The sequence below is a fragment of the Garra rufa genome, chromosome 12 (assembly GCF_049309525.1).
Source record: "Garra rufa chromosome 12, GarRuf1.0, whole genome shotgun sequence".
NCBI lineage: Eukaryota > Metazoa > Chordata > Actinopteri > Cypriniformes > Cyprinidae > Garra > Garra rufa.
The window spans coordinates 31,483,783-31,498,701 of NC_133372.1; the positions used below are offsets into that span (position 1 = coordinate 31,483,783).

General features: G+C 33.4%; 1 protein-coding gene across 1 annotated transcript in view; it reads left to right on the plus strand.

The window, feature by feature from the left end:
- Positions 1 to 12,780: 12,780 nt before the first annotated feature.
- Positions 12,781 to 14,919, plus strand: part of oca2 (oculocutaneous albinism II) — a 137,164-nt gene continuing 135,025 nt past the window's right edge. Inside the window, exon 1 of the mRNA XM_073852556.1 lies at positions 12,781 to 13,024. Within this exon, the coding sequence (XP_073708657.1) occupies positions 12,795 to 13,024 (230 nt within the window). The 5' untranslated portion in view covers positions 12,781 to 12,794. The remainder of the gene's footprint in view (positions 13,025 to 14,919) is intronic.

Below are 14,919 nucleotides of genomic sequence, written 5' to 3' on the forward strand. Positions count from 1 at the left end.
TCCCAAAACGTTAGTTTTTGGTTTGTAGAACATTCTCAGAATGTGAGTTTATGGTTTCCAGAACGTTAGTTTTTGGTTTGTAGAATGTTATTCTAATGTTCCCAGAACATACGTTTTTAATTTCCAGAAAATTATTTTTTGGTTTTCAAAACGTTATTCTAATATTCCCCTAAGGTTATTATAATGTTCCCAGAACATTAGTTTTTGGTTTTTACAACGTTATACGTTTTGTTAACATTATTATAATGTTCCCAGAATGTTAGCCTTTGGTTACTTGTAGAAAGTTCCCAGAATGTTAGGTTTTTGGTTTTTAGAACGTTATTCTAACATTCCCCTAATGTTATTCTAACGTTCCCAGAACTTAAATTTTTGGTTCCCAGAAAATTAGTTTTTGGTTTTTAGAACGTAATTCTAACATTCTCCTAACATTATTACAATGTTCCCAAAACGTTAGTTTTTGGTTTGTAGAACATTCCCAGAATGTGAGTTTATGGTTTCCAGAACGTTAGTTTTTGGTTTGTTGAATGTTATTCTAATGTTCCCAGAACATAGGTTTTTAATTTCCAGAAAATTATTTTTTGGTTTTCAGAACGTTATTCTAATATTCCCCTAAAGTTATTATAATGTTCCCAGAACGTTAGTTTTTGTTTTTTACAACGTTATACGTTTCGTTAACATTATTATAATGTTCCCAGAACGTAATTTTTTTTGTTTCCCAGAACATTATATTGTTATAGGTTTGTTTTTGGTTGGCCAGGAAAGTTTTCTTAATGGAAATAGAATGTTAGGTTTTGGTTTGTATAACATTACTATAACGTTATTTTAAAGTTCCCTTAATGTTTTTCTAACCTCTTTACTCCAACATGATCACTCTGCTGCATGTCAGTAATCATCCAGCACAATCACAGCCCAGTGGTATAAGTGGCATGGAAATGATCTGTATGGATGCCTAATCAGTATAATAAAAACAATATCTTGTTTTTATCTGTTGTTTAATTAATAAAAATTATCACATAAATCATCATAAGTAAAATTAAATACGAACAAATATGTCCATTATGGGGTACCCAGATTTGATATTTCTTCAGCATAATTTACACAATGTATGGTTTATAAAATATGATATTTATTCTCATATCAAAAAAATTATAAAAAATGAATAAATTTTGACTTGCAGTAGGATATCAGTACATTCATTTCTTACCGCTGGAGTGTACAGTTTGTACAGCGGGACATTCCTCCTCTGCTCCGTAAACAAAAACTTCTCGATTAACCGCATGTTCTCTTTAGTTAGGCATGTCAAATCCCTCCGAAATCACATTTATTCTCATAACTATATCAATTTTAAACAACCATTTTATAAAGAGACCGATAAACAAGTGATTCAGTCAGCCAGTAAAACAAAATGACAAAAAAGCGCAGACAGATCAAAGGCACGCAGTAAATAAACCCACAAATTTTTGATTATTTCTGTTTTAACTCTATGCTTAACCCTGGCTTAAAGGTTGTATCAGCGATTTCTAGCCTGAAACATAAAGTGTCAAATTCAGCTGACCTTTCATCACGATCCGCTCGCTGCCTGCCCCATAAATTGTCTGTGAAAAAACCGCGTCTCTCTGGTCAGCCTAGGGTCCGAGATATGCCAAAAAAACAATCGGCACTACCAACCATTCCACACATAAACAAACAGTGTTCCAACCAATCAGCGTCAGGGATTTGGTGTTGTGGACTTTCGCTCCGCCTCCCTCACATCCCAGCACCAGTAGGAAAGTCCACAACACTAAACCCCTGACGCTAATTGGTTGGAACACTGTTTGTTTATGTGTGGAAAGGTTGGTAGTGCCGATTGTTTTTTTGGCATATCTCGGACCCTAGGCTGACCAGAGAGACGCGGTTTTTTCACAGACAATTTATGGGGCAGGCAGCGAGCGGATCGTGATGAAAGGTCAGCTGAATTTGACACTTTATGTTTCAGGCAAGAAATCGCTGATACAACCTTTAATATTATAATTTAAAACAGTATATGTAACTGCATATTTTCTGTGTTTTAATAAATGCTGAATTAAACTAATTTCAGTGCTCTGTATCCACCTTATTTTTCCCCTAAGAGCGGGCGCAGTCATTTGTAAATGTTATGTATCTGGCTTCTGGTGTCATTCGCTTCCAGTTCCAGCAATTTTAAACTTTACAAAACAGCTCGTTTTGCTGCTTGATTTTGCAAACTGGTGTGTCTTACCATATTATTTTAATGTATTGTCTTAATTATGAACACACTGGTTTGTAATGCAAACAGTTTTACCATTTACTGCACTTTGTTATTCTTCTCCTTATTTCCCTATAGTGGCGAATGAACCGGAAGTCACGCATTGAAAAATAAGGTAGATTGGTCATTAACGTTTTCATTTTAACCTGAGAATAACCATTAGGGAATGCTCTGTTATTATTATGCTTAAGTTATTATTATTATTAAAAAAAACACCCTGGAACGTTCTGGGAACATTGTTTTATAGTTGCAAAAAAGTAACCTAAAAATAACCATTAGGGAACGTTCTCTATAGGTTATTTTAGGTTATTTAATAATAACCGCCATGCAATATTCTGGGAACATTATTTTATGGTTACAAAAAATATAACCTTAAAATATATAATAATAAATAACCAAACGGGAACCAAAAACTAATGTTAGGGAAACGTTCTGTTTGCTGGGGCGAGGTTAGCTGCATTAAAAACAGATGAGGGCTCATACATACAACTCTCGACTGGGGCAAAGTTTGCAGGATTTTTTATAATTTTCATCCCAAAACAGCACATCTTAACCCTGCGCACATTTTTGTATTTCGTTATACTGAAAAGTTTGTTTTATTAATTCGGTCACCCCGTTTTAACATTGATCTATGGAGACCTGAAACAGGAAAATGGAGTTCAAAGTATTTACAATATTTTTACTAGTGGACCCCACTGTATATTTAGTTCTGAAATACAGCTTTAATTAATCTTAAAATTAGGCGTTCCCGTCCCCTTCTTGCTCTTCCTGTCAATCCAGTAAATGAAATGTTATGAAAGAAGAGCTGAATTCATTCAGTTGGGTTGCGTAAGCAGAGGGCATGGGTGTGGTCAATGTGAACTTCTTTGTGATTAGAAGATCTCAGACAGTCGGAATTTGCCTGGAATCTTTTGATGGTTCTGTTGGATGTTTTATGGGATCTCAATAGCCACATACTGGATACAGCATACTTACCTTTACCTCTTTGTGTCTCCTTTCCTCGTTATTTTCCGAAGACTCTGTTTGACCTTGCAAAGTCCAATTATGCACTTCAGTGGGTTTCACAGTCTCTTCCATTTTTGATGTACACCAGTATAAATGGGTTCCCACAGGATCACTGAGCTGATACTACATCACATCCAGGAATGTGTAGGAAGTGCTTAGGAAATATAAATTGATCCAAACAGCTGCCTGATTGAAGGAGCTGTCTATCGTGATTATTCTAAAATCAGTTCCCTCTTATTAGTATGCCATCATCAGTGCATGTTAAAAAGAGGAAGAAGTTCCCCATTTGCCTTAATGACAAGCAGCACTTGAGGATGATCTCTACACATTTGTAGAACTTGATGAACTTGATTCAGATTTCCAATATGGTCGCAGATTTTTGGACTTAACTGTATTAATATACATTTAATGTTCATGCATGCATAATAATCTGTCTTGTGTATAAATGTGATCCTCAATCACAAAACCAGTTGTAAGTAGCATAGGTATGTTTGTAGCAATAGCCAAAAATACATTGTATGGGTCAAAATTATAGATTTTTCTTTTATGCCAAAAATCATTAGGATATTAAGTAAAAATCATGAAGATATTTTGTAAATTTCCTACCGTAAATATATCAAAACTTAATTTTTTTTATTAGTAATATGCATTGCTAAAAACTTCATTTGGACAACTTTAAAGGTGATTTTCTCAGTATTTTTTTTTTTTGCACCCACAGATTCCAGATTTTCAAATAGCTGTATCTGGGCCAAATTGTGACCTATCCTATAAATCATACATTAATAGAAAGCTTACTTACTGTCAGATGTATGAATCATACAGAAATCATTATGACTGGTTTTGTGGTCCAGGGTCACACATTCTATGTTGTTGTATTGGCCATAACCCTCAGACATGAGTGTAGATGAGGGAAGACCTCAGACTGTGTGCACTGGGCCAAAATCCAGAATCTACTAGAAGTCACATGAAAAGTCTCTCGCTCTTTCCTCTTCCCCACAGCGATCAACGGCGCTTTTTACGACCCGTGTGATACACCACATCACCTCCATGATCATCCAGCTCTCTCCTGATTTCCTTCTGGCTGCTTTATAACACATCCACGTGCATTTTATTCTGAAATGTAATGCACAATGAAAAGTAAGAAAATGTGTAATTTTGGTGCAACACAGAACGGTGTGTGAAAGTTGCACAGAATCAGTTTCTGCATAATCTAGGTCTTTTCTGCTCTACCACTTTCTTTAAAAACATAAACAGGATGATGTCATATGACCTCTGATGTTGAGTTTCATGGTTAATTTGCCACCTCTCCTCTAAATTTCAACCCCTGCCAATGATCTGTTCATGTCTTTTCATTAGTGCTAACATTTTTTTTTTTTCAAATCTTGTAAAGACTTTTAATTCTATGGATGCAGATTGTAGAAAATAAGGACTTAAGTTAGTTATGCTGGTAAATAAAAAAGTATTGAAAAGTAATGATTGAAAAAAAAAATTCCCCATTGTTGTTTAAAAGTATCTTTTTGATTCTTTTAAATAGTGAAGTTCAAAAATATTTATTTTATATGTTCTTTGTAAATTATGAAACTTTACGGAAAAAAACATGTGGCCCGCATTTTCATGTCACTACCGAAACAGTGTATGTTTTAGTCCATTGGCTGAGACTAATTTCAACTACACCCCTAAATTTATGATCTGGAAATATTTACTCTCTCTCATAGCTACATGGTGAGTATCATTTTTAGGCAAATGTGTTCAAATGTCTGAAAAATCTGTGTGTAACTTTAAGGAATGTCACTACCAACCACTTTTTTTCTGCAATTAAGCAGTTTTTATTCCATAACATTTCGTTTTTATATGTGTACCACTGTTCAGAACTGTGCTAGCTAACCATGTGCTGATTAGCATTATTGAGCTAGGTTCAAAAAGTAGGCCTATCTAAAATTGTCACTAATGAAACATTTGGTGATGTTTTGGTAGCAACATCTTTATTTTTGGTGTTATGCCATTATATTTCACTGACGAAACAGTCACGACCGAAACATGTCATTATTGTTTGGGTAGTGACAAAAGGAAACACACACTCGTTATATTTGGGGGAAATTTATTATTATTATTTTTTTTATGCTTTAGTAGTGTTTTAGTATGCAAGTTAAAATTCTGTATTGTGGTGTGGTTGCTGTCACTACCGAAACATGGGATGTTTTGTCAAAAATAAATGATACTGAATTATCAACTAAGATATTATGATAGTTTTTGGTTCAATGTATATTCGAACTAATAAATCCTTAACTTTGAAATCTCTCACAAAGAAAAATTTGATTCAAAATACAACAAATCTCATAAATTACACTTGAAATATTGTTATTGATTTACCTCTAAATTACCTCTGAATATTTTAATAAAAAAAGCAAACAATATATGTTTTCTATGTAGATATAAGTAAAATCTTAATAGGTCAATATGTCCTTCTAATTAAATTAAATTTGGGGAGAGGACAAATATTCCAAAACCTTCTGAAAATACAATATAAGAATTAACTGCACAATTACTAGTAATGTGTACTTTGGATATTATGCAATTTGCATACATACACATTTTTTGGAAAAAGAAACATTTTTTTCAAGACGTTTCCAACTCTGACTTTGGACCAATTCTGTAAAATGGCCTATATATAAAAACGACTCTCCAACTGACAGGCGAACTGACCAATCATAACAACTGAAACTGCCATTTTTGTCCAACAAATAAACCAGACAGGAGAGCAGATTACCATCGGTGGACTCAAACTTGAAGAATGTTGTGTATCCATGTCTTTCTGTGGTTGAAACGAGATATCTTTTGATGTTCATTCATGTTTATTTTTATTCTATTACTAGTAAAGAGGAAGAAATGATCGCTTCACATGCCACTTGAACTGAGGCACTACAGCAAGCTGTCACGGCACATTACAGAGCCATAAAACAGTATTTATTGTTTGAATTGCTTTAAAAGTTGGCAAAATTTGAAATTTGTCACACCTTTAGAGCATGATGTGTGACATGAGAGCACCATGGCTTGTCGAAACATAGCAGCAGTAACGAAGGTTTTGTGTTTTTTGTTTTGTTTTGTTTTGTTTGCTCCTTCTAAAAGCAGGTCTTGGTCAGATGGATGCAAAGTAGGGCAGTGAGTTTCCTTCAGCTCTTGTAAGTAGGAGAAGCTTTAAGCAATAACGTCATACATAGTAAGTTCCTAGTGAGTAATACTTGAGTGTGTGTGCAAGAAACGATCATTGTTCATTGTGTGTATTGTTTTGGTTTGAAATGGGAAGTTGTGGGTGCGGGTGTCTTCAGGCATTGGGGGGAATTTGGGCATGCCTTAAACACTATACCAGTGTTAATGAGTGTCCACTTCCACAAGGTATCTGAGGGTCTGAGAGAAGAGGAAAGAGGGAGGGTTGATTATTCACTCTCTTCTGTCTGTGTGCAGACTCAGAGTTTGCTGTGGGTCACTCCCTCCATCTCCTAAAAAGAAGTCTACAACTTCCATTTAAGAGTGAGCATCTTCCTCCTCCTCCTGAGCTCATGAAAACCTGCAGCCTGTGTGCGGCACTCGTGAGTCAGCCAGACCCGTTTGGACCCACTGGATTTGACTTCTCAATTTTTGTTTTAATGTTATAAAATCATCATCATCATTTCATCATCAGCAGCAGCTGCAGCAGCATCATCTCGCCCACTTCCCCATTTCATTCTCTTAATTGGCAGGTAAGAAATTCAGTTTCGTTAAAAAAAAAAAAAAAGAATGGTAAAAGTTAAATTATACAGGATAGGTAGAATATGAAATATTTCCCTATATTTTTAATACAATTAAAAAACTGTCTAGTCAATAAAAATGGACGCAACAGTGAAGTGAATACAATTATAATTTGCATATATATTTGAACTACTTGACTTATAATTTCAGACCATGTATATTCAATACTGTCTTTTATGTAACTGTGTTTGCCTTTTATATAAACAAAATAAAAATAAAAAAAAACAACAAACAAACAAAACAAAAAACTCTGCACTTTTTATTTGATTATTTTCCATTTTCACATATAGTATTTGTACTGAATGCATTTTTCAATTGATTAATATTTCTTCCCACACTGGGAGAGAGGAAGGAGGGGGCAAAGAGGAATGTACAGTAATGTCTGGAGAGTGTGTGAGAGCGTTGTGTGTGTTAAGGTTCTTTACAGATTAATATTGCTCTGATTCTTTTGCTCTGAACTAGTTATTTAAATAAGTAAACAAAAAAACAAAAAAATAAAAGCTGCAAATCCATTTTATTTTTGATGTTTTAATTTAATTCACATGAAAATTAAATTGAATTGAAAATTGAATGAGTAAATTTTACATTACCAGTCAAAAGTTTTTGAACAGTAGGATTTTAAATGTTTTAAAAGTCTCTTCTAAAAGAGACCAAGCCTGCATTTATTTGATCCAAAGTACAGCAAAAACAGTCAAATTTTAAAATATTTATACTATTTAAAATAAATATTTTCTATATGAATAGATTTTAAAATGTCATTTATTCTTGTGATTGATAAAACTGAATTTTTAGCATCGTTACTCCAGTCACATGATCTTCCAGAAATCATTTTAATATTCTGATTTGCTGCTCAAAAACATTTATTATTATTATTATTATGTTGAAAACAGCTAAGTAGGATGTTTTCAGGTTTCTTTGATGAATAGAAAGTTCAGAAGAGCAGCATTTATCTGAAATAGAAATCTGTAACATTATAAATGTCTTCATCTTTTTTTAATCAGTTTAAAGCATCATTGCTAAATGAGAGTATTAAACCGACTCAACGCTTTAGAATGGTATAGTATATCATGTTAAAAAAGATAAATGCTGATCTTTGGATCTTTCTATTCATCAAAAAATTCTGAAAAACATGTACTCAACTGTTAAATATTGATCAAAATAATAAATGTTTCTTGAACAGCAAATCAGGCTATTAGAATGATTTCTGAAATATCATGTGACACTGAAGACTGGAGTAATGATGCTGAAAATAAAGCTTTGAACACAGAAATAATTTTAATTTTAAAATATATTCAAATAGAAAAGAGTTATTTGAAAATGTTACTTTAATGTTACTTAAGTTTTTGCTGTTTTTTGGATCAAATAAATGCAGGCTTGGTGAGCAAAAGAGACTTTAAAAAATCTTACTGTTCAAAAACTTTTGACAAGTAGTGTATTTTCATAAAATACAAATTTGAACTACTGTTTTGACAACAAAAGTTGCGTTAAAAAAAATCAGCTATTAAGTCATTTAATATTAATTTGAATGTTTGTCCTGCTCTCTTTTTCGCTCTCTCTCTTTCTCTAAGCTGCAAATATTTGCAGAATGACTCACTAGTAAAATACTAGTAACTGTCCGGCCCACCCTGAGACTCATACAGTACGGCCCACCATCCATTTTAGAGCTGCAGCCACGGGGTAATTTGAATAGGGATAGAAAGAGAAATATTCCATATGCACTGCATTTACAGTATAACACTCACTCTTGCAAATGCAGACTGTTAACACACTAACAGTGAGCACTTTGTATTGACCACTAGCACAATAGAGCTTGTTTGATTCGGCAACAGTGAGGAACAGAAATCAAACAAGCCCCGGTCACTGGTCACAGGCCACTGATATGCCCAAGCGTCTATTCAGGGAGACCTTGAGCTTTCAACACAATGACTCTCCTCTGTGTTTAAACTGTAGCACAGATTGAGAAAAGACTGACCTCTAGTCCTAATCCAATATCCTAGACACTGTATCAGCCGCAAAACAAATGATTCATGAAACATTATTGTTTTGGCTTGTCATTGATTAGTCATACCACTTATGGTGTTTTTTAGTTTGGGTTAAGGGCTACAAACACTAGGTGGTTGTCTCAATGACATAATGGCTCTCTCTTTTATATACAAATACATCACAAGGAATAATATAGACTGAAATAGCTTTAAAATCTCATTGGCTGTCGGTGAGTTGATGTCATACTCTATTATGTGAAAATAATTTTCCTTCTATTAAGAAGCAGTCTGCTAGTAAAAAGGGGAGGTTGTTTGTGTGTGTGTGTGTGTGTGTGTGTGTGTGTGTGTGTGTACCTGGTATTCATCACGTAATGGGGACCAAATGTCCCCAAAAGGATAGTAATACCAGTAGATTTTGACCTTGTGGGGACATTTCTTAGGTCCCCATGAGGAAACAGGCTTATAAATCATGCACAATGAGTTTTTTTGAGGAAGTAAAGGTGTGCACAATCTCCTGTGAGGGCTGGTGTAGGTTAAGGTTAGGTATAGGGCGATAGAAAGTACGGTTTGTACAGTATGAAAACCATTACGCCTATGTCCCCATAAAACATGTAAACCCAATGCGTGTGTGTGTGTGTGTGTGTGTGTGTGTGTGTGTGTCCTGCCTTGATTTTTTTCCCGCAGTTTTCACTAGGGGGGGCTGTTTAAAAGCTATTACTACTGCTCATTCTTAGCTCTAGGGATTTCAATACTGAATAGGCTCATAGAAATTTGAATTGATGGAATTAGTAAGCTGAACAATTTTGACTTTATATGGCTTAAAATATCTATATAATAGTTTTATTATATAGTATCATATTAATATTGTAACCACTGACCCCTCTTCATTTTTGTATTTTAGATTTAGGGTAGGACAGTGTTATTGTAGTATTAGTTATGTAGTGTTATAGAGTTTGAAGTAGCTTTAATTGTAAAGTTAAATTTTTAATTTTAGCTTTAGTTTTAGCAATTTCATGTGCTTATATGTTTTATTGGTTTCTGTTTGTTTTAATATTTAATTAGCCTTAATTTATTTAAATTTCAGTAGTTTCAGTACTTCTTTTTAAACATACTACCAGTCAAAAGTTTTTGAACAGTGAGATTTATGATGTTTTTTTAAAGAAGGCTCACCAAACCTGCATTTATTTGATCCAAAGTACATTAAAAACAGTAAAATTTTGAAATATTGAATTTTAGCCTCATCACTTAAAGGGATGGTTCGGAGTAGAATTGACTTCATTGCTATGTACTCCGAAGCCCATGTAAATACCCCATCCGGAGTGTTTTTTTACCTTAGTCAAACATTTATGGAGATATTAGAGTTTTTCGAATTGCTTGTTACAGGAGTGAATGGTACATGTGATGTATCTTGTAAATTGCACCACTAAATGTGCAAGTAATCTTACCAAACTTGTACAGTAGTGTAAATAGGTTATGTACTCACAAAACGCTGCATCGGAACATTTGTAAGTCCACCATGAGTGTTTTAAAAACACGTTTTACCCGAGAACTACTAGTCTCAAAAACTACAAATGGCGACACGTCGACGTCACTTCCCTGGTTTGAAAAAAGCACGTAAAAGTCCTCCTACAAGTTGACATGCACACAGATGTAGTAGGAGGACTTTTACGTGCTTTTTTCAAACCAGGAAAGTGACGTCGACTTGTAGTTTCTGAGACTAGTAGTTCTCGGGTAAAACGTGTTTTTAAAACACTCATGGTGGACTTACAAATGTTCTGATGCAGCGTTTTGTGAGTACATAACCTATTTACACTACTGTACAAGTTTGGTAAGATTACTTGCACGTTTAGTGGTGCAATTTACGAGATACATTACATGTACCATTCACTCCTGTTACAAGCAATTCGAAAAACTCTAATATCTCCATAAATGTTCGACTAAGGTAAAAAAAAAAACTCCGGATCGGTTATTTAGATGGGCTTCGGAGTGCATAGCAATGAAGTCAATTCTACTCCGAACCATCCCTTTAAGTCACATGATCCTTTAAAAAAATCATTATAATATTCTGATTTGCTGCTCAAAAAACATTTATTAGTATTATTGTGTAAAAAAAAAAAAGGCTGAGTAGAATTTTTTTCAGGTTTTATTTTTTGATTTATAGAAAGTTCAGAAGTAGCAATTATCAGCAAGTATTTGAAATAGAATTTTTTTTAAAATCTTTTAAACATTATAAATGTCTTTATTATCACTTTTGGTCAATTTAAAGCATCCTTGCTAAATAAAAGTATTAATTTCTATAATTTACCCCCCCCCCCCCCCCACACACACAAATTATTATACTGACTCCAAGTTTTTAAATGGTATAGTGTACAATGTTACAAAAGCTCTTTATTTTAGATAAAAGCTGATCTGTGTATCTTTCTATTCATCAAAGAATGCTGAAAAAATTTACTCAAGTATTTTAAATATTGATAATAACAATAAAAATGTTTCTTTAAGAGTAAATCAGCATATTAGAATGGCTTCTGAAAGATCATGTGACACTGAAGACTGAATCAGACTGAAAGCATTTAAAAATCTAGCTTTGATCACAGGAATAAATTACACTTAAAAATATATTTAAATAGAAAACGATAATAATTTAAATAGTACAATATAGTTCACAATTGTTTTGTTTTTTCTGTACTTTGGATCAATTAAATACAGGCTTGGATGACCAGAAAAGGCTTATTTAAAAACATCAAATATCTTACTTTTCAAAAACTTTTGACTGTGCATATAAAAATGAATACACTTTTTTTTTAAAAGCAGTCATTATGGCCATATAGGTTTTTTTCCAGCTCATATCCAAACATTAGAAAATGCACTTGCAAACATTACATATGAACATTAATGAAATCTGGCTGGAACATCCTCACAACCCATTGGAACCCCTTAGCAATAGCATAGCAATACCCTGGCAACCCCTTGCAACACCCAAGATAACACATTTCATTCAGGCAATGTGAAAACACATGCAACTGTAAAAATGTTGGTCATTAAAATGAGTAAACTGTTCTTCTGCTCAAACAACACACAGCCTGCAAACCCACTCACACAAAACTCTTGTTTTACCCTTAAAGTAAAAAACCCTATCTGTCTTAGACTCTATCTGCAGCTGTGAGTTCATAGAGGTCTATGTGTGAAGATGTAGGTCTCTGTGTGAAGGAGGGTGTGTGGAAAAGTAATGGTAAGGTCAAAAGGTTGAAGTACGTTCTTAATTAGGATGGTGCTGTGTCTGTGACTCTCAGACTGGAACCTTACAGTCTAGCTGTCAATCACAGATTGAGAGGTTAACTCTTTAAGTGCCTGAGACTTTGAAATTGTGGGTATAATATGTGAGCATACACTTTTAGAAGGTTTACAGTAGTGTTTGTGGCATTCATACTTTGCATTAGTACTTATTCCATATATCTAGTGTCTTGGTAACTATAATAAGGCCTGATGAAAAAAAATAGTGTTTTTTTGCGATATGCACGTGAAGCACTAGAGGGGGCAGGTGCATCCTTACGGAATAAAATCATATGCAATGCAGTTCTGTATCTCTAATTATTTCTGTATAAACATCATTGTTTTCTCTGTGGCTTATAGAATGCATTTTGATCTGGAAATGTAAACCTCAAAAGAACTCATCTGATGCTATTTACCATAAATATGAGATCATTTGACCTCAGTGTTCCCCTTCTCCTCCAGTTGCGGTCCAGTGTGCCTGAGCGAAGATGTACCTGGAGAATAAGAGTAATATTGAGGTGGAGATGTCTCAAACTGGAGGCCAGGGTCACTCCAGCAGGGTGGGCCGCAGAAAGTCTGACACTGTGGCTGGGAACTTTGATGAGCTTCGTCTGCTGGAGGGATTCTCTGGGAAAAGAGAGACACAGAAATTGCTGCAGGCTGCAGCCATGCCCTCAGGACACTGCATTATCTACACTGACGTCCATCAAGATGATAGGTAGGACAGTAATAATTAGGGCTTTGACTATCAAATAGTTAATAAAGAATTAATTCTGTTTCATATTTCAAACCAAAATTACATTTAAAAATCATCCATTATATACTCATTCTCATTGTTCCAAATTAGGAACACAAAAGAAGTATTTTTAGGAATGTTTTATCCATATGAAAGTCAGTGGAGTCTGAAACAACATTGAATCCCACTGACTTCCATTATATAGATGGATGGATGGATGGATAAATAAATAAAATACATTTTTCAAATGATAACAGAAATTTACTTTTTTTGGGGTGAACTGTCCTTTTAAGTGTATTTTAATTTTATATTTTTAATTAATTAATAATAATTAGCAATTAGTTTTTAATATAATATATAAATATTATAGTTAACAATTTAATTTGTAACACCTTCATAAACTGAATTTAAAAAAGCTAAAGCACACCAGCATTCCTTGTTTACCATTTTATAGTAGTCAAAAAATCAAGCTATTTATTTGTTTGTTTGTTTGTTTGTTTGTCTGTTTGTTGGTAGAAAAAGAAATAATCATTCAAAAGTTTGGTATCAGTAAGTTTTATTGTTTTTTAAAAAAAAGTTTCTTATGCTCACCAGTGTTCCATTTATTTTTTTAAAAATACAGAAAAAGTAGTGTTATGAAATATTATCACAATTTAAATGTAATTTATTTATAACCTGTCACACTTTTTTATAAAAAGTAAATAAAAAGTTAAAAAGAACAGCATTTATTCAAAATAGAGAAAGAAAAGAAAAGAAATCTTTTCTAATAATAAAAAGTCTTTACTGTTACTTTTTATCAAGTTAACACATCCTTGCCAAATAAAAGTATTAATTTCTTTCAAAGGAAAAATTTACTGACCCCAAACTGGTAGTGGGTATTGTTACAAAAATATTTATATTTTAAATAAATGCTGAATCATGATAAAAAAGTATCACAGGTTCCAAAAAAATATTAAGCAGCACAATGGTTTCCAACATTGATAATAAATCATCATATTAGAATGATTTCTGAAGGATCATGTGACGCTGACTGGAGTAATGGCTGATAAGAATTCAGCTTTGTATTACAGCTTTTGTATTACAAATAAATTATATTTTAAAGTATATTAAAATAGAAAACCAGTATTTTAAATTGCAATAATATTTCACAATATAACAAATTTTTATGTATTTTTAATAAAATAAACACAGCCTTAATAAGCAGAAAAGTCTTCTTTAAAAAAAAAATCTTACTAATCCCAAACCTTTGAACGGCAGTGCACCTCCAGTGTTATTTTAATATCATCATAGTTTTTATTCATATTTTCAATATTTTTTCCCCCATTTTCATTTTAGTTTTAGTTATTTTTCCGTGTTTTTTTGTTGTTGTAATTTTTGGTTTTGCTAGTTTTCAAGGCAAACAAAATTAAAATGAGAAATACTTGCTTAAATAAAATTGTAAGTTTATTTTATTTCAAGTGAAGATTTATGAATGGTTTTAGTTTAGTATCCTGGGTACATCAACATCTTTATCCAACCAATGTGACTTGAACACACCTGACGTCGCAAGTACAACTTCCCAAATTGTAAATATAAACTTTTCTGGACGACTTGAACACACCATGTGTCAAAAACAGGCAGTCCCGCCCCAAATCAGTCTACAAATGACTTATGTTTATTTTTATCCCTGCACATTAAACTGTGGTTGGAGAAAGTATTTTAACAAAGTAACACACGTCACCTTTGAGATGTTTCAAGGAAGCCTTGTTCTGGGAAAATAATCTTAATGCAAAATGTACTTTACGAATTCATTGACATTCAGCTAAACACATTTGGCAGATAAGGTCTCCAGAACCCTTAGTGAGAGCGTTTCTGTGTGAAACAGCTGCTAATCGACT